The 20031-nt window shown below is 40.5% G+C and overlaps 1 protein-coding gene across 1 annotated transcript in view; it reads left to right on the top strand.

Annotated features, from left to right (window-relative positions):
• adgra1b (adhesion G protein-coupled receptor A1b) overlaps window positions 1–20031 on the top strand; it is a 182464-nt gene that overhangs the window by 51429 nt on the left and 111004 nt on the right. The window contains exons 8-12 of the mRNA XM_005735107.2: window positions 11084–11248; window positions 14346–14565; window positions 14980–15129; window positions 16811–16972; window positions 17306–17539. Coding sequence (XP_005735164.1) covers window positions 11084–11248; window positions 14346–14565; window positions 14980–15129; window positions 16811–16972; window positions 17306–17539 — 931 coding nt within the window. The remainder of the gene's footprint in view (window positions 1–11083; window positions 11249–14345; window positions 14566–14979; window positions 15130–16810; window positions 16973–17305; window positions 17540–20031) is intronic.

Raw genomic sequence — 20031 nt, 5'->3', positions numbered from 1 at the left:
GTTGACTGCCCTGTTGCACTGACCCACATGCACACAGTCAGAGCCCGACTAAGCCCACGCAGTCAAAATACACATACAAATATGCTGATGCATGAGGAGTTTCGTCAGAATATGCATGCGTTTACTCATGCAGCACAGCCACTTCCACGGGAACAGATGTAAAATATGCGTGTGGAAACACACACGCGCTCTCTCACTCACTCATAGAGGCTGTGATTTACCTTTTGTTATTACCGCCCTTGATAAGGATCTGAAAGGACAGGGCAAAATTGGCTTGGCACAGTGCCAACACCTCAGAGCAATCCGCGGCCCGTCTCTAGAGGTTGGCCGTCCAGCCGCTCCCCGAGCACTAGCTGTTTACACGCTAAGAGGAACAGATGCTGAATCATAATTGCAGTGATAAATTAAAGCAGCAACACTGGCTTTTGTGCATTTTTAAAAATGTTTATTTTTTGATATAAGACGTTGCCTCAAACCTCTGTCCTCTTCCCATCTTTGCCTCCTTAGCGCTGGCCTGCTTTGTGTCATGGGCGTGCTCACGCACTCCTCTGTTTGTGTGTTACAGTTAATGTTTTTGACATAATGCCGTGGCAACAGGGCTCAGACACAAGAACACATTGCTGCCGATTGCTTTAACTGCTGCCTTTTTCTTACTTGGCCTCTCTAACATAAATATTGATGGAGTGCTGACAGAAATATGTTTCCCTGTGTTAACGGGGCCAGAACGCCTCTTGTTGTGTGGTGTGTTTGGCAGCAGCAGCACCAGCTACTTTTCCGCTCCATTACTGGGAAGGTATACCGTTTCCCCTGCTGCAAATACCACTGATAGTCAGTGGGGTTTATTTGCTTTTATTATGTAAAATTAACTCAGTGGTGAATAATCGTTCTCGGTGATCCCTGTGGTGGCATAATTAGATTAAAGGTAGTGTGGGTGCTTTTAGTGATGTATTGGTGTCTTTGTGTCTCAGTGATGATGAATGTTTTAGGTTCATTTCAATCAAGGTTTCAATCAATACAATACTTTGTCACTCTTTTCTCAGTGCTTACAGTCGTAACAGGGAAGTGCTACCAAATACTGGCACATTTCCGAGGTCCTTGAGCCTGAATAGTTTGACATCATCCTGCTTTATATGTTCTTAATTACAATTTAACAAGAAATATTGTACTTTTTTTTTATCCGCTAAACACTATTTGGCAGCTCGTGCAGCTTGTATTGCAGATTAAGATTTTACATGCCAAATACTGTATAATCAGCTTAAAATTGTAATGCATTATGGATTTAACTACCTACTAGCATATTAACTAGTAAAATTAATCACCAGTCTTAAATGTTCCTTAAGCCTCATTTGTGGTCACCGCAACGGTTGTCACTTGTGCCAATTGTGACATCATCACAGCCCTTTATTCATTTACACTGATGCTGGAGGCATACTGGACTTGGTGGGCTTCTAAATGATAGCTATAACAGCTCAGAATAAACCTCAGCATCAGCATCACTTTTCTTTTTTTTAGAGTTTTCTCCAGAATGTCTCCTCTTTATCCAGTTGTCCCTATGCCTCTGCATTGCTACAACACTGAAAACTGCAATAAAGATCGACCCTCAGACACTTGTTTCCAACTGAACTGCATGTACATACACATAATCTAATATGCAGTAACTTTTTCTAATAGTGTAACAAAGGGGACAGTGGAAGTACTGCAATGCTAAACTGTGTAGGTAGTGTAGGTTTTAATTCTTCAAGAAGTGAAGGGTGAGGGATACACTTAAAAGAAGAAGGATGCCCACATGCATTACACATGCAAGACATGACACGGCGCAGCAAAAACTACACGTTGAGTACGGTGACTAGTGCAGCTGCTGCGATAGCTCAGTCCTGTCTTGTTGATAAAGATGGGAGCATCAGTTGGGTATTAAGTACAAACCCAATTGCGACAGGCTGGAAAAGTAAATGGCACTAAACAGTAACAGCTGGAGGAACATTTTGAAACTCATCAACAATACGTTGGGGTATAAAAAGGGGGTCTTAGAGAGGCAGATGTTGTTAGAATTAAAGATGGGCAGAGGTTCACCAGTCTGCAAAACAACTACATCACAAAAGTGCGGTTCAATGGCATTAATTCAATTTAAGGCAGCACAGCATTAAAAAGTGGCATTATTCTATTATGGAAATCACAGCATGGGTTCATAAACAGTTACAGAAATCACAGTTTGCGTGCTATCAACAAATACAGGTTAAAGCTCTGTGATGCAAAGAAAAAGCCATATGGGAACATGATCCAGAAATACTACCGTGTTCTATGGGCTAAAGTTTGTTTAAAATGGACTGAGACAAAGTAGAAAACTGTTCTGTGGTCAGAAATCGGAATTTTGAAATTGTTTTTGAAGAGCCTGGAGAAGGAGCACCCCTATACCATTCTCTGATGGTATAGGGGTGAATTAGCGGCTATGAAATTGTCGGCTTGCACATCTGGAAAGGCACCATCAATGCTGAACAGTTCTACGGGTTTAGAGCAGCACATGTGTCCATCCAGATGAGGTTTTTTATAAGTGATGCCTTGCATATTTTAGTAAGACCATACTAAACCTCATACTGAATCTATTAACTCAGAATGGCTTCATAGTAGAAGAGTCCAAATGCTGAACGGGCCTGTCTGCAGTTTTCACCAGCTGAAAACATTTGGCGCGTTATGACATGAAAAATATGATGAAGAAGATCCGGGACTGTTGAGCATATAGAAGTCCAGCAGCTGCTCTCCTCACGTCCCAGACATTCATATACTGTTGTTAAAGAAAGAGGGAGTGCTATACACAGTGGTACACATGGCACATGACACAATCGAAATCACTGTTTCTTATATATGTGTAAAGAAGCCAGGTGAGTAATGATATTGCAATATTTTTTCAAGCTAAAAATATGTGAATGATTTCTTTACAGCTGATTAATCTGCAGTTAAGTCCAGAAAGAATAATAATGTATAATGATTATTTTTTTATAATAGTGAAGAGAATGTACTGATTTTTTACAAATGTATCATATTTCAATATCTTATTTTCCACGTCCCCGATATTTTCATTTTATTTTCAGTTTGATTGAATTTAATCTCCAGTTTTGATCTCCAACTTTTGATTTGTGAGCTCAGATTAAGATCAGATCGATTATGGTTATTAAATATAATAACTACACATTATTTGTATTCCTGTTCCTGCTGTTATACATCATTCTGCCATAATCCAAAACATTCTTTGCAAACAGTAGCTTAAAGTAAAGAGTCTGAGTACAACTTTCACCATTTGATGTCATGAGAAAGAAAACTCACTGGAGACAGTGAGATTTAGGCTCACTCAGCCCTCATTATGCATATTCGGGGGTCCAAACACCTTATGTAACAAACCCTCTATTATGGTTGTGTACAGACTGGTGACGTCTGTCAGTGTCTCATCCAGCCTTCTGCTTCATCAGCCATATCACTGTAGACTACATGAACCCATCTCCCTCTCCTCAAAACTTTGTCTTTCTTTTCCAGCACAGTGTCCCGATGAATTTCCCAACACTCCCATTCTGATTAGGGCCCCATTTGCAATTACGCACCACTCTTATCCCAGTATACACAAATAATGTAATTTTCTACTCCAAGTGGAACCTATTTAGGTCATGTTTCTCTTGGCACCTGAGAGTGTCTCCCTCATGTAGAAAACCTACAAAAAGCAGACATTAGTTCCATAGCTGATGAGTGAATAACAGAGCTTGGGCCAACAAAAACAATCTGCTGTGCATGGGCTGAACTTCACCCTTCACCCTTTGCTGTATCTTAAAGTGGAGTGCTGAGAGAACAGTGTGCGTGTGTGTGTGTGTGTGTGTGTGTGTGTGTGTGTGTGTGTGTGTGTGTGTGTGTGGGAGGGAGGGAGGGAGGGGGGGAAAAATTAGTGCTTTGACTTCATCAGCCCTGCAAAATTTTAGTTAAAAAAAAGAAAAAGAAAAAACTTAACTGATGTTTTGACCTTTGACATGCCAGATGCAGTCGATGCTTATTTAAGCACAGTGGACAAGATATTAGTCATCGCAGGCCGTGTTGGTGTCGTTCACCTTGGATAAATGTCTTCTGAGTCAGTGAGCTTCGCCCTGCATGCCCCATCAGAGGGGAAAGACTGAATACACAGGATTTAGCGCGTAGCTTAAAGCCCTCATCTGGATTTGTTGCACAGCGTTGCAGCAGTGTGAGCAGAGATGCCAAAGCCTCAGTGAAGTGACCTCTTTGAAGGTGAACCCAAAATGTTTTGCGGCTATTTTCTCATCTAAATTCTGCTTTATCCTGCTTTAGGCAGTATCAGGCAGGCAGCCAGTGTAGACATTCAAAGCCTGACAGGGTGTTTTGCTTATTGAAATGGGCATAACATTATGAAAAGTGTTTGGTTTTTTTGTTTTCTGTTTTTTCTTTTTTGTATCTATCAGCTCCCTCTCATTTCATGCTGTGCCATGTCATCATGGCCTCTCATTTGCTAGAGCAGGTGGGCCGATAAGTGAAGCCATTTACATTGCTCACAGTGAATAGCAGCAAAGAAACGGGCCCCATGAGGCCTGGTGGTTCTGCGACGTGGGTCAAACTCCTGCTGAGTAATGGTGTCAGGCCAAACTCCCAGTGTTAGCTATGCTAGCAGCAGCAGTGGGATCAGCCTGGGATTCATGTTTCATTAATCAAACATTTCAGAGCCCTGTAGCTAGCAACAGCAGACACTTTGGATGTATCTTCCTTAATCCTCTCCATTTTTAATCAGGCTAATCTTACACAAAACCTGATGTGGATGCATTACTGAAGGTTTCTAATGGTGATCTCTCTGAAAGCTCTTTTTCCATTTTGTTGCGCATAAACTTTAACTTCTTTCTGCTTTTACCAGCATCTCTTTCCTCTCTTATTGCATTCTGCAGTGTTTTCCTTAAATTTCTGTCTCTGTTTCTTTTTTGGTAGCTTTTTTTTTTCTCTCCTTTGTTTTCCGCGCTGGATTTCGCCATTTGTTTACGAGCTTTTGTGCAGCGTCAGTTGATAAGGAGACCAAATGTGATTATGTCCACACATACTGTAGGGTTTTACCTCTGGGTTCATCACTTTACTGCTTGCCAGTTTCACTCAATAAAGAAAAATAAAAGCTCTTAGTTACATTGGATGAAGTGAAACAACGATAACACGAGGTGTAAATTATTTATAGTCCACATTATATCGTGTAGTGCATCGAGTGGTTTAAGACATGGAGCTAATTTGATGGAAGCTGCTACAGTGGGAGTAGTATCTGTGAAATATGCCACCGTGTGTGTGTGTGTGCGTGTGCATACCATGGTTGCACACATATACTCGTTTAGGCATTTAAAAATTGACAAAATCAGTTGACGCAAATTCACAAACGATGCTCTTTTGGAACATTTCCTACGTAGCTGAGTTGAGGTGGGACAGATTGAAACTTTGCAGTCTCATAAGCAACATTGTGTAAACAAAGTGTTAAATATCAATGCACAAGCATAAATGTTCTTAATGAGTCCTTTGGGAGCTGCCGTACAATAGTGCAGTATTACCGAGGATGTAGGTCAGTGCTTTCTGCGGCTTGTGTGCCTCTGCCCTATTGATTTTCACTAAGTGGTGTGATTTCTTCATATGTTCATTATGTGAAAATGACCTTTTTCCCCTCCCTGAAAACTAAACAGGCTGCTCCATGGTTTCCTTGCTCTTCTTTCTCTCTGTTTTTTTCTTTTTTTTTCTGGGTGCAGCAGCTCACCAGGGATGTTAGTGATCATCCCTCAGCAGAATATTTAGCAGCGAAGTTGTCGGGGGGGGACGGAGGGAGGGAGAAGGAGGAGGAAAAGGAGAGGTAAGGGTGGGAGGTTTTGTGTATGGGGGTGGGGGTATTTCCCTCTGTATTTCCCAGCATTCAGAGATTTGGCATTTGTTCAACAGTGATGTAACTGTCCCCTCTGCGCACTATTCATGTCTAGAGATAGAGAGAGAGAGACGCTCTAATTTAGAGGAGCTGCTATCACACTGATCTGTTTTGGTTTGTGTGCTGCAGTGACACCTATTGTGTAAACATTCCTGATAGGGTTATTATTGACGCCACACTAGCAGGGGTTTTTTTTTTAAACTTTTTTTTTTGTCTGTAAACACAATAGCTTGATTCTGATAAAACTTTATAAGGGTTTAGAGCAAGGTCATGTTAACAATCTGGTGAAATCTGGGTTATATCCACCAAGGCTCCCCTGATCTATTTAAAGATTTACTGGGCAAATTTTAAAAATAAGCCTTATAACTTGCTAACACATGAAAAGTACTGGACAAAGATTCAAAATATCATGTCACATTTGACCTCTGACCTCTCCTTCAAGGTAAATAGATTGATCTGAATGTCAAAATGACATTAATACTATTAGAACTTTGTTTTATTGTCTATGTTGACATAATATATATAAGGAATGATATCCAAAAATACTATATTTCATCCATCCATTTGCTTCCGCTTATCCTTTTCAGGGTCGCGGAGCCTATCCCAGCTGTCATAGGGCGAGAGGCGGGGTACACCCTGGACAGGTCGCCAGTCTGTCGCAGGGCCAACACACAGGGAGAGACAACCATTCGCACTCACATTTACACCTAGTGGCAATTTGGATTATCCAATTAACCTATCCCCACAAGCTGCATGTCTTTGGATGGTGGGAGGAAACCGGAGTACCCGGAGGGAACCCACGCAAACACGGGGAGAACATGCAAACTCCACACAGAAAGACCCCGGCCTGATGGTGGAATTGAACTCAGGACCTTCTTGCTGTGAGGCAACAGTGCTAACCACCGTGCCACCGTGCTGCCCTAAAAAAAAAAAGTCAAAGTATAAATGCAAAGAACGACACCATTTACCAGGGCAGGGATTCTACTCACTACTATAGATCATACATTTGATACACTGTAAATTAAATTAAACATTATAAAATTATTATTAATTTGTAATTCACTAATTACTTAATTCATTATAGATCACACTAGCGCTGCCTGGTTCGACTAATTTTTAGACACTATTGACAAAATTGTTTGATGATGAAAGACAGGAAAAAAAATGGTATTTGGTCACAAGCAAAGCAGCTCCGCCTATTCAGACCTTCTGCTTAGGATGGGTAGCCAATCAGAGGAAGGTAAACATAAAGGGAGCACAAGACAACTGCCTTCATATAGTGGATGATGATAGAGCTGCACAGAGGGTCTAAGATAAGTAGAAATTAGGTTGAATTGTAAATCAAACAAAGCTACTCCCTTAAAACCAAAAAATGAAAGTGAAGCGTGAAATGAGTACAAAACGTATTCTTTAAGTAAATACAACGGCATGAGCAACAGGAGCAGGTGATCCCAGTCATTAAAAGGTTCCTATGGAAACTGGAGGAGGTATTGGACAAGATGAAGTGGAGGATGGGAGAAGAGAGTTTTGGGTGAAATGAGGACGCTATCCTGTGCAAATTGTATATTACTTTTTTCACTCTGATACGCCACAGAAGAAGGTCTGATTTAGCATCTCCGTTGCTAAATCGATAAACAATTTACTAAACTTTGGGTTTACAGACAGCAAGAGTTTCCCGTTTCATTATCCTGTGTAAAAACAAAATGTAACCACCACAGAGTTTGATGAGTAATCTGTGAATTACTGCAGCCGCCGTTTAATACAGGTCCTGTGCAAGTAGCCTGAGAAGCTTGACTTGGTCTATGGATTTAGTCTTTCAAAATACCTCCTAATATTTTATCTATATTATCTGTTTATATTGAGTTTCCAGACACCATGTCCTCATTGTTGTATGCTGTGTAACTGTTGTACTGTGAAGACAGGCTTGACTGTGCCAAGAAGGTTTTAATGGAGAGCCCATCCAAAGTTTAACACAACATCCTTTTTGTTCCACAGGGCTTCATTTACGTTTAAGTGGGGCTGGAGAAGAGACATGGGGAGAGAGAGGGTGATTGAAAATGTGAGGTTTTTGCACTGTGTCAGACAGAATAAGCATGTAAAATCATCGCAGTCATGTTGGGGAGTATGTTATTCCTGGAGTAAGGTTCAGTAAGGCATGCAAACATTCTTACTGTATATGTAAGAAGATCTGTCATAATGACAGTACAAGGCAAAAAATAGGTCCTTTTCAGACAACTGAAAATGTACTTTTGCTCACAAAATGCCACCATACATATTTACACTTGCACAAAAACAAAGAGCCAGGCACAGGCCTACACATTTGTTTTGTAGCCCAGAATGTCATCATCTCAGTCAAGCGTTCAAATCTGATTTAGGGTGTCTTAGAAAAGCAATCAGAAAGGGGAGCTTCAGTGGAACACAGAAGATGAAATCAGGACTCATTTTATTCATTTCCATATCTTGCTCACAGAAAGCCATTGGAGCAAAGTCATATGTTGGAAATGTTAACAGCATTCACTGAACTTCCTCCTCTTTCTAAACAAGTAGCAGTGGAGATAAGTTCACATGAAAGTACAATGTGTTTTCATTTGGAAACGTTACTGTATGATCGCATCACCTCTGTAGTAGATTCAGATCACAAAGTAGAAAGATTTCATTTCAGTAATAGCTCATTTAACTGATGAACTGATTTTGCATTTTAATGCATGGTCTCCACATTTCAATTTATTTGCATTAGCAGTTCATATGTTAAACACAAGTCAGACTCTTGCTAGTTTACTATTATTTAAATATGTTTTGTGGTTCATTCACACCTGTTTGTTTTTTGTTTCAAACAAAATTCACAGCTCTATGCAAATGTTTGCTTTTAGTGTGAAAATGAAACCCAGTGACAGCTTGTCAGCTGTCAAGTAACCAGTCTAATAAAGGATATGTTCAAGCAGCATGTGCCATATGTTTTTGGAAGATTTTTTGAAAACCACGCCAACTGGTACTGTATGTGCACAACTGTGGATTTGTCACTAATCAGGTAAAGTTAAATAAAATGTTAAGTATTCACTTGGCTAAGCTAACTGGAAAAAGAGAGAAATTACTGTACCTGGACTTCTTAAGCTTACTGACTACTTAATAAGCTAATTGCTTAATTTATACTTTGGCATTAGTCTATGCAGAGCCAATGACTGTAGTCTACACAAGAGGCAGACTATTGCCAGTGTTTATTATCTGTGTGGGCTGCATCAGTGGTGATGTGTAGTTATATTTCTAGGAAGGTACACCTCAGGTTACGGCACAGGGTTTCCAAAGGGTTTATGTACGCTGTGGTACAGATTTAACACAGAAGGATACATACACATGCTTTAAGTTGAGGGATTTTATCGATATGGACAGTAACGTCTTAAACTTTTTACTGCTTACTTTTCCAGCACATTTTTGGTCTTAGTTAATCTAAAATATAAGCTTGTTTTTCAACCTTAAGTTTACTCTAAAAGCATGTGGGTTGTGTAAAACCCTCCATCACACTCATCCCTTAACAATTTGTGATAATCCTTTTATCGGATAGTCAAGCTATCTTTTATTTAGCTTAGCTTAGCACAAATACTAAAAGCTAGTATGCATTGATTCCTAGTTATTTCTGCAGATAACTAATTAAAATGGTACGTCTTTTATTTCATGTGTGGGAAATTTCAAAACTAATTCTACAGTTTGATGTGGTCATGAGTGGGCTTCTGAAGTGTAAAACTAACTTTATGAGCTATTCTGAGCTTTACTTATATGTCCACATCAATGCCAGTCTTTCTATTTGTTCTAGTAAATTGAATAAAAAAAGCTTAACCAGGGTTATATACATAAACTATATTGGTATTTTAACTAGTTATTTCACTTACATACTGTACTACGAATATCTGGTTCTAAGATAATATTTCTTTCTTTTTGGTTTGTTGGGAAAGCAGAGTTGTAGGTTTTTCATACTGTGTAGAAGATATTGTCCTGTTTTTGTTTTGCAGTATTAGGCTGGGATGTGTGAATATGTTTACATGTGTTGGTTGTCGGGATGGTTGTTTTGACTTTCTTGAAGTACACGCATGGAAGCCGGAAATGATTTTGCTAATAAGCATATTGAGACAAAAAGGATGACAGGGAGGAGTGAGAGAAGCAGAAAAAAACGAAGGCATTTCATTTTTCGAAATAAATGCCTTCCTCACACCGTCTGATAAATGTTTTCTGGGATTACAGCTTTCGCGCATCAGAGCCACTCAGCCACTAATCATCTTTACTCTGAAAGATTTTCGTTTCTTGTCCAGTCTGTCACTTCAGATTTTCCATGTCAGCTGTAATACTTTCCCATTTGTGCAGCATTGTTCCTTAAGTCGCATTTAAAAACTTTATGCAGCCGAGTGGGGGTATACAGTGGCATACTGTGTATTACGAACACATGCAGCTTAATTAACACACAAAAAAGGCATTAGGTTTTTACACAGACACAAAGCAAAGTGTATATTTGACTACAACTGGATTGTATTTGAAAATAAAACAGTTGGCATTTCTTAAGGAGGTAGAATTTCCATGGTGATTATTCCCATTGCTTAGCCATCTCCAGCGGCTTTTCTGTTTTTTTTTAACGAGTAAAATCCTCAAGATTAGTCGCGTTGGCAAATGGCCCTGCATTGGCTCTTTGTCACCGTTTCACCATTCTTTGTTTAATCAGGCATTTTCCATTGAGATAGGAATCGCTGTGACAAAGTAGGAAAGATAAGCATGAGTAATGATCATCTTAAGTCACAGCCAACGTTTTAAGCTACCACATACTTGTATATGGACAAAGGTCCCTTGAATGAATTAGATCGGGTGAACCACGCAAGCGCACGCACATCTTTGCACTCTACAGACGTCTTAAGATGACCTTAACTCTTTATGCCTTTTGACTGACTTTAATCCTTAGTCTAATCCAAAAATAATTCAAAGCACCCTAAAATCAAGCCGCGAGAGAAAACTAATCCTAAAACTACATTTAACCCCAAATGTATGACTAGGCTCTAATTCGGTACTTCGAACTTCTCCTAAATCTCATAGGAAGAGGTTCACTGACACAACCCCTCATGGATATGTCATTTTAAAAACACATTTTCATAGTTTTACGTGTCTTCTCTCTTCCTCCAGCGAGGTTATTCTCTCCAGCATCGATGTGCCCATTGCTGGAATCTGGGAGTGCCTGGTGACCAGTTCCCGTGGCAACACTTCTCAGCAAATGGAAATCGTGGTTCTGGAAACGTCAGCATCATACTGCCCTGCTGACAGAGTCACCAACAACAAGGGGGACTTCAGGTGAGTGACCTTGCAGCCACAGACAATGGCAGATTAGTTTTTCAGTTTTATTATACAGGCTGATTTGGAAAAAAAGGTCTCAAAATAATAATAAATGTATTTTGGAGAGTTGGATAAGAAACCTGGTACATTTCATGTGTTTGTGCAGTTGTGGCTTGGTCAGGAACCACTTCTTCTCATACCCCATCACCAACATATTCTGACACATGCAGATACCCCTTCGATGTATGTTTCTCATGTGAGGAGGAAAAATAAACCCCAGCAATATCTGTATCTGGAGGCACTTACCTGCAACCAGAAGATTGCTGTCCAGAACATCTGCTTTTCCCACATTCATTTTTACTTGCATCACTTGCTTTTTGCCTATATCTAGGGACAAAACTGGTTAGGTAAAGAATTGTGTTTTGTGTTAAAATACACCCTTCACAACCCATTAGCTGAATTTTGTTATAGTTGGTATGAGCAAGAGTTCCCACCAATCATCACATACTCATTCTACAGCATTAGTACATGGGATTTACATTGGGATTTAAAATGATATGGTTGGAAACAGTCAGTCTCGCTTTTTTCAGAGATAATAAAATCCATCTTAACTGACACACTGATTACTGTAAAAACCTATAATCTATAGCTTAACCAGCTTTTGCAGTTCTATTAACTGTTAACCTAGCTAGGTTAGTCCCAAAGGTTGATTCTGTTCATCTGGATGTAGCGTTTTCAGTGGGAGAAACGTTTCGTCACTCATCCAAGTGACTTCTGGAGTGTCAGCTGACTGCAGGTTTCCCCAGCCTTATAAACAGTACATTGCACAATAACTGAAACCAGTACACTGAATGAACAATGGGCTGTGAGGTCAGTTTCTTGATCAGTAATATGAAAATTGTCATGACCATTGATCAACAACCACTGATCAAAGCCCACTGATCATTGATCAAAGACCATTGATCAATAAATAAATAATAAAAGTTCTAGTAAATATTATGTAAATAAACAATTTCCTTCAATCTGCCTGTACATTGTACTTTGGTCTTGTGCTTGGACTGGTTTTCAAAGCTGAAACCAGGAAGTCTCCTGATATTTAAAGCAATAGTTTAACCCCACTATTATTTATTTCACAAGAAATATTTCCAATTATAAAGTAGCATGTTATAAAAATTAATACTCTAATCACAGAACTAACTCACTCTGTTGCTATCCCTCTATAGAGTGCCCAGTCAAGGTACTTAAGTCTGGTTTTAGGTAGTGTCGTGCCTTTTTTTGTTTCATCTTACAACTGGTTTGCCTTCCTCTAAGTTTGGCTCACTAGTACAGCAGAGTCTGGACAGTTCATATTATTTAATAATTGTTATGTGCAATAGAAAAACTCCTACACACATTATGGCTCATTGTAGTCCAGATTTATATCATGACTACAGAGAACAAGTTGAATAACTAAAGTCTCACATAGACAGAAGAAAAACGCCACACATCTACTGTGCACTCCATTTTCGCTGTCCTCGACTCCATGTAACCACGTTAAAACTGTATTTGTTAACATACATGCACGCACACCCTCCACCTCTCTTCCCTTGTGGGTGTGCTGTTGTCGTGTACACTCTTTTGTAGCTGCTGTACTTTACAGCCCACTTCTAGTGCAGCAAGCACAGAGGCTTTGTTTCTGCTGGAGCATTGGAGTAATGGGCTGGAAAATGAGCCCCCTTTTTGTTGGGGGCGAAATTAATGCCATTTATTACTAAGTAGCTGCTGCAGCAGCAGCAATGTGGATGACTAGAGGTGGGGGTAAAGAGAATGGGGTGGGGAGTAGTGTGATGGCAGGTCTCTACCCTCAGAACAGATTACTAGCCTCCTGAGAGCACTGCTCCTTTATTTTAATTTTGATGAAGTCAAAAGCGTTTGTTTTCACACATTTTTTCAGCTTATTTTCTGAAGTACAATGTGATGCTGCCTCTAGCATAAAACCACGAACATGAGACACATGCTCCTTCTTTGATTGTTGACAAATTGATCAACATGTGAGAACACAAGCCGCTCTGTCCTAAGGCTACAGAAACACAGACCTTTAATATACGGTGATGCCAAGTAACAAAACCTGGAGTTCTTTTGTTATCTGCGAAATACAGGCTAGTGTCCTAGACTGTGAATGTTTGGCTGCCTTTTTACACCCTAATGAGCTTTATTTTATTGAAACACTAACAGGCATTACCCAGAAAATGGAAATGATCCATTTGACTGTAAAATCACACTAGCCCCTATCATAGGTTGGTCAGTAGAGCAGCTCCAGGACTTGGTTCTTGATGACATTATTGAGAAAGTCTCATTTCTTGCTCCAGAGGAGTCTTCAGTGAACTTTGTATTACCATAAGAACAACACTTAATTTGAATTTCCCTTTAGGAGTAACAGGCAAGAGCAGGTTCTGCTTGAAATATAAATCCTTCACTGACATTCTCCATCTGCCACTGTGGTGCATGTTTAAATGGGGTACGCAGGCGATTTTGTAACGCTCTTTCAGTATGCTGTGGAAGTTACAAACAGTTCAGAACAGAGTAGAGGATGAGGTATCCTGACTTTCAGGCCCTTGTATGGGTCAAGCTGTGCCACTCCACAAAGCCAGCTTTTCCAAAGATCACCTTGAGAGTATTTATTCTGTTGTGCCTTCAAGAAACTAAAAATATCAAAAATAACTGTGACGACATCACACAAGTTATTTTTTCACACATCTGGAGCCACAGGAGGTAAAAGTGGATGTCTTTGGATACTCAAATGTGGGCTAAAGCCAGAGGAAACCATCACAAGCAGAGGGGAGAAGACATCAACACCTTTAAATGTCTTTTGTGATTAACAAAAAATAAATTTCACTGCATCAAGTGAATAGACAATAAACTTCATTAATAAAGTTGGTAAATAAAATTAATTCAGAAGTCATTAATAAGACAGACGCGTGTTTCACAGTCAAGAATCTGGGAGTCATCTGCAAAATAATTAAGCCTAGCTGTAAATCATTTATGCAAATTAATACTTTCCTAAGTACAGGGAGTATGAAATTGCCATCTGGTGCCGTTTGTGTAGATCCTGATATTTCTGATATTTCTTTGGCAGGTGGCCAAAGACGCTGGCTGGCATCCTGGCCTTCCTACCCTGTGCTCCTGCCACCTTTGGCTCTGCCCCTCACCCATCTGGCAGCGCTCCTCACCCCTCGAGCCGGGCAGAAAAGAAGGCGTGGCGACGTTGCGACCGTGCTGGGCGGTGGGCTGAGGAGGACTATACTCAGTGCCCTTATGCCAGTGAACTGACCCGTGTGCTGCATGAGCTCACCCAGGTATCAGCATTAGTGTAGAACTAGTGCCGAGAACTGCTGGGAAACAGGATTCATTTATGGATTCTGTTTCTTTTTTTTAAATTGTCCATCAATCCTTATTTAGAAATTTTCCAGCTTACTCTTAACAGCAAGATTTCAAGTTCATATTCCCTGAAAACTACCAGTTGCTTTGATTCACCTGTAGCCTGCAGGTATTTCCAGATCTGTGTATGAAACATTTATATGCAAGCTGCTTTAGTCTACTTCTGCTCAAAGGATTCATTAAAGTGACAAAGTTTGCAAAACTACACAAATTCTTGAAATTTTCATCTTATCAACTGTGCAATGTTTTTGTGGAATTATTATAACAAGCCGTCATGTTCGTCCTCTCTGAAAATTGTTGCATACTGCACAATATATTGATTTCTCTTCCAGATACCTATTAATACGACCAACGCTCAGCCTTTTGGACAGCAGTTGGTGGCCTTCACCAGCAGGGCGGCGCACTTCACCGATGTCATGGATGTCATTTATGTCACCCACCTGGTGGAGAGACTAACGAGGCTGGTGGAGAAACATAAAGATGTAAGAGGAAGCACAGAAATATACTACATCCAATGCATTTATAGTGGAATCATCCCAATATTTTACAACTGAATTAAACAGAATCAAACCCCTAAGATGCTGTGTGAATGAACTGTAAAAGCAATTACAAGGTTTTCAGTGGCATAACCTGTACGTCTTTGCAACCAATGTGAGTGACTGCAAGCAACCTCCTGCAACCACTCACCAACTGGTTTTGCAAATACACATTTTTCCTTGGCAAATGGTGGTTGCTGGGCTGCCACCAGCCGGTCTTTAGACTGTAGTCACTGGGGCCTTAATGACAGTTATTTAGCTTAAATCAGCCAGTCCTACTCTTGTCAAAGAGTGCTTATTAAAAGTGAAAACACATGTTGTTTCTAGGTCTCCATTTTAATATCTGACCCGTTTCACTGTCAGCCAGCTTATGCCATCGGCTCGTCTAACTGTCAGAAGAGGAACTTGATTTGCTAAGTAACTTTTCTGGGAACTCAGGACAGTAGGAGGGGAACCCTGCGAAACATATAATACCTGCAACGTGCTATTCTTGTCTACAGTGACAATTAGACAGCAGCTATTAGGTCTAAAGAGGAAGGTATTTTGTTTGTTGTTTCAATAGTTCTAATTGCAGTTCCTATTCTGATCTGCGCACATGTTCATTCATTCATTTTTCCATCACCCTAAGAAAGAATAAGGTTTTGTTTAATGCTCATCTAGAGGTTACCCTAAAGACTACACCATATCACATTACCCATCAGTTAGTTGCTCTTGCACTAGACAAGCAATATCACTGAAAAACCAAAAAACCAAGAAATGTCAGTGACTTGTCGATCACAGTGCAGGCCTTCTCTAAAGATACCCTACGTTATCAAGCTTTTTGACTCTAACAGGGACCATGATTTACTAATTGAACATGTATCTATTAAGACTTGCAACTAGCAATTAGGACCACATAACTGATGAACGTCTGCACAACCACTGCTCACCAGATCCCAACAAGAAACCACAGAAGCTTCCTTATAAGACACAGTAACATGTTTCTCACCTCATACAATATCCCACTGGCCATTGTGGCACTGGACCTGAATGGGAATCATTGTTAAGATGCATCTTTGGGCGAGTCGTGTTTTTACCCTGAGTGAATTTCTTCAGTAGAGGCAATGGGATTGTTATACTGGCATCACACTGAAGGTCAGGTTGTGTGAGGGGGAACGGTGCTGGGCTTAGTCAGTGAAAAGAATCAATATTAGCTCTCACTTGTGCAATTATTCAACACAGGTCACTCGGGAGGACATATTATTAGGAGATACTTAGAGTTTTATCATTCCTAAGACAATGGTGACGAGACCACCCTCATTCACGGAATAAAGAACAGCCCAATGAAGCAACAATAAAAAGTACAGTAAGTAAATAGTGAACTGCCATCCTTAGGAAGCAATTATGCCCCATTGGAGCTCCTAATCTAAATTAAATCTCCCTGTAATGAATGAAGCCACCATTGCCTCCCTCACAATCCTGGCTGCAGATTACAAATGTGCCTGTTGTTCTATGATTGATGTGCATGATGAGTCTGCTTCTTCCTTGCATGTGTGCGTGTGTGTGTGTGTGCTGTACACGTACAGTGCAGTTTGTGTTAGTGTGCGCGAGCAACCATTTGCATAAACGTCTGCTTGTGCTTCCTCAGCTGGGGGACTATATATCAGACATTGCCAGCAACATGATGCTGGTGGAGGAGCATATCCTGTGGATGGCACAGAATGAGGCCAGGGCGTGCACTCGAATCGTCCAGTGTGTGGAGCGAATTGCTGACCTGGCGCTGACTGGAGACAATCAGGCCATTTCTAAGGTATAGCTGGACTACAAAAAAAATACTCACACTCAAGGCCACACTCAGGGCAAGGGTTGCTTATGGCGCTAAATGACGCAAAGCTTTCACTTTTTTCTCGTGGTTTAGAATAATGAGAAGTCAATTTGGCTTAAGTAGATAGTGAAAACAAAGCAAGCTAAGGATAATTTGCTTCCTTTCTTGGTTTCCTCTTCTATTTTTCCCTCCCCATTGTCATTGGGGATAAAAGCAGTGGCTAAATTAAAAAAATATAAAATTGTCTTTCCTCCCCTCGCCGCTCTCCTACCCTTACCTCTCTCTCCCCACTCCTAAATCCTGGGATGCTCATCTTAGGTATCTGCTAACATAGCTCTGGAGGCCTTTCTGATCCGTCCGTCAAACTTCCACGGTTTGTGCTGCACAGCCCTTCGACAGCCCCCCTCAACTGCCACCTCACCCCGTCCTGACAGCCACTCCCACTCTGATAAGGACATGAGCAGAGAGCGTGATGCCATGGGGGAATCGTTGCTCAGCTTCAAATGCCACACTGTCAACAACAGTGGCTCACCGGTCAGTCAGCTAAGCAAGGTAAGACGCAAGTTAATAAGCGGTGTGAAGCTTTTCTAAAATAACGCCACTATCTTCTGCTGCTTGGACGTGTTAGCTAGGGGGGGGAGAAAAAAATATTCCCTTTCTCACTCCCAGCAAAAAAACATTTCTAAACAGACATTCACTTTTGAAATTTTTGATTCTTAGTCCAAATACAGGAGTGAGAGAAGAAGGGAAGATGCTCTGAGAGAGGACAGAAATAAAATACGAAAACAGGAGTACAGTTTGTATACTAGCTCATGGGCACAATAAAATGAATTCCCTTGCACCACGCCTTTGAAGCATGTGAAAAAGATTACCTCCTGCCCTTAAGTCTGTTGTTGCCTATTTGTCCTGGCAATCTGACACCTTTGTTGGGGTTTGTTGGCGCGCTATAGATCATCTCGTTATAGGTGGGGTTGTGGTGGGAGCAGGGACTGCAAATAGGGCAGCAATTTGGGAGTCAGGGAATGCCGACCACTCCCCAGTGATGGATAAGGTGGCCTTGTGTACCTGTCACTTTAAATCAGCTGAAGCTCTACTACATCTCCAGTTGTGGTTGTCACAAATGAGAAATAGACATGGGGCACTATACATCTGCAGACAGCAGGCAAAACACTCAACTCCCCTGGCACTGTAGTGTCATATTTGTGCAACATTTGTACAGTTTGCACCCTCTAGCTATTCAGTCCACGGATGAATTCACCAGTGTACGTGCGTGTGAACACTGTCTGTGCATGTTAGTGTTTATGAGCAGGAAAGAGCTCATGAGTGCGTGTTTGTCTTTAAATCCGCACGATTGTTTCATTTTCCACCTTTCTTCTTCGTCAAATCTTTCAGGTTTTCTCTGCAATTACAGCACTTTGTTTGTAGCTCCAGGGTCTGTGTAGCTCGCACGCATGTATATCATTGTACAGCGGTGTCAAAGGTTTTCAGCACAAGTAGGTGTGTTATAGGTTTCTTTTTTCTTTTTTTTTTTAAATCACCTGTCCACATACAAAGTGTAGCAAACGTAATACTGAGCTCAGGGATGTGTGAGGATCATACCAACTGTTGCAGTGATCCTTATTCAGCTACTGATGGAAGACCTTTTTCTTATGATTCATCTCAGCATTTCAAATGTTTCAAACTTTTTCTATCTCTGGAAACTGACATAAATTAGCAGATTCACAAAAAGGACAATACTGCTCTGGCAGAGGTCGACGAATGAGGAATTAACATTTATTTTCATTATGGACAAGTGATCTCACTGCCAGTACTTTCAGTTTTAAAAGGTTTTCTTACAGCAGAGTCCAAACAAAAAATAATATTTTATCTTCCCACTAAACGGTTGCAGCACTGTGTGACCTTGAGAAAAATACTTTAGCTCGAAGCTCGTATGTGATGTGTAAACTTAAAGGGTTCTTATCAGTGACTCATCTCAGCTAAGTGTTTCTTCAACAGCAGCACAGAAAAGGTTCATTATTAAGATAATCAACATTTCAATTACAGATTCACATAAGAAAACTGTTGTTAGCTGAATGTCAAAATAAGAAGGTGAACCTGATTTGACAGCAGGAAATCTTAATGACTGTCAAGTTAAACTCTACTGAAGTCATTGCACAACTCTATAAAATCATATCTTGCTTGCTAACAATGGAGTGCTCAGCGCTGCTACTGATAGCTGAAAACAATTGATTTTCATAGTCTCGACATGCTCCCAGTAAAAAGACTTTTTTTGGTAAGTTATTTACTACAAGAAAGGGTAAAAGTATGCGTGTTATTGTTGGACTCTGTTAAACTGCATTTTTTCCAACATCTGAACTGTTAAGCCCGGGACCTCTCACTAGTCTTAGTGCTCTTCTCCTGTTGTTAACAGTAATGTCCACTGTACAAATCCCATAGGTTACCATTTAGCTAAATAGTATCTTTGTTTTGCAATGTAAAAAAGAGAAACAAACAAAAATAGCTATATGCGACCTAGAGATGACTCTCTGCCAAACTCCTGTCACTAGGGAAAAGTGGTTTATTCCCCAACCAGCTGGCAAATGCTTGGTGGTGGTTGCTGGCTGTTTCTAAGTGGAATTGGTCACAAGGAGGCTGTTGTATTCAAAATGTCTTTGTGATGACTTTGGTCACTAGCAAATTGCTCCAGTTACCCATACTTTGCATGGAAAATGCTCATTTCATGTCCATACAGCATTACTACTCAGGGATTCTGACATTATCACCACATAGCTGGCATGAAGAAATCAAAATCCTTCAAACACAAATGCTAGGGCAGCCAAACATATGAAACTAAAGGTAGAGTGAATGTTATTTAATCTTAATTTAACAAGCCCCACTGAAGGGCCCCACATAGATGAAATACTTAGATTAAGGCCATGTCCACACTAATATGTTTTTGTTTGAAACTAAAGGTACAAACATCTTTTTCTCTCTGTTTTGGCCTCCCGTCCACACTGAGACGGCGTTTTCGTTCATGGAAAACACAGCTTTTTGAAAATGCTCTC

Source organism: Pundamilia nyererei, unplaced genomic scaffold, assembly GCF_000239375.1.
Source record: "Pundamilia nyererei isolate P.nyererei 1_Seehausen unplaced genomic scaffold, PunNye1.0 scaffold00062, whole genome shotgun sequence".
In the NCBI taxonomy this organism is placed as follows: domain Eukaryota; kingdom Metazoa; phylum Chordata; class Actinopteri; order Cichliformes; family Cichlidae; genus Pundamilia; species Pundamilia nyererei.
This window is presented reverse-complemented; position numbering and strand designations above follow the sequence as displayed.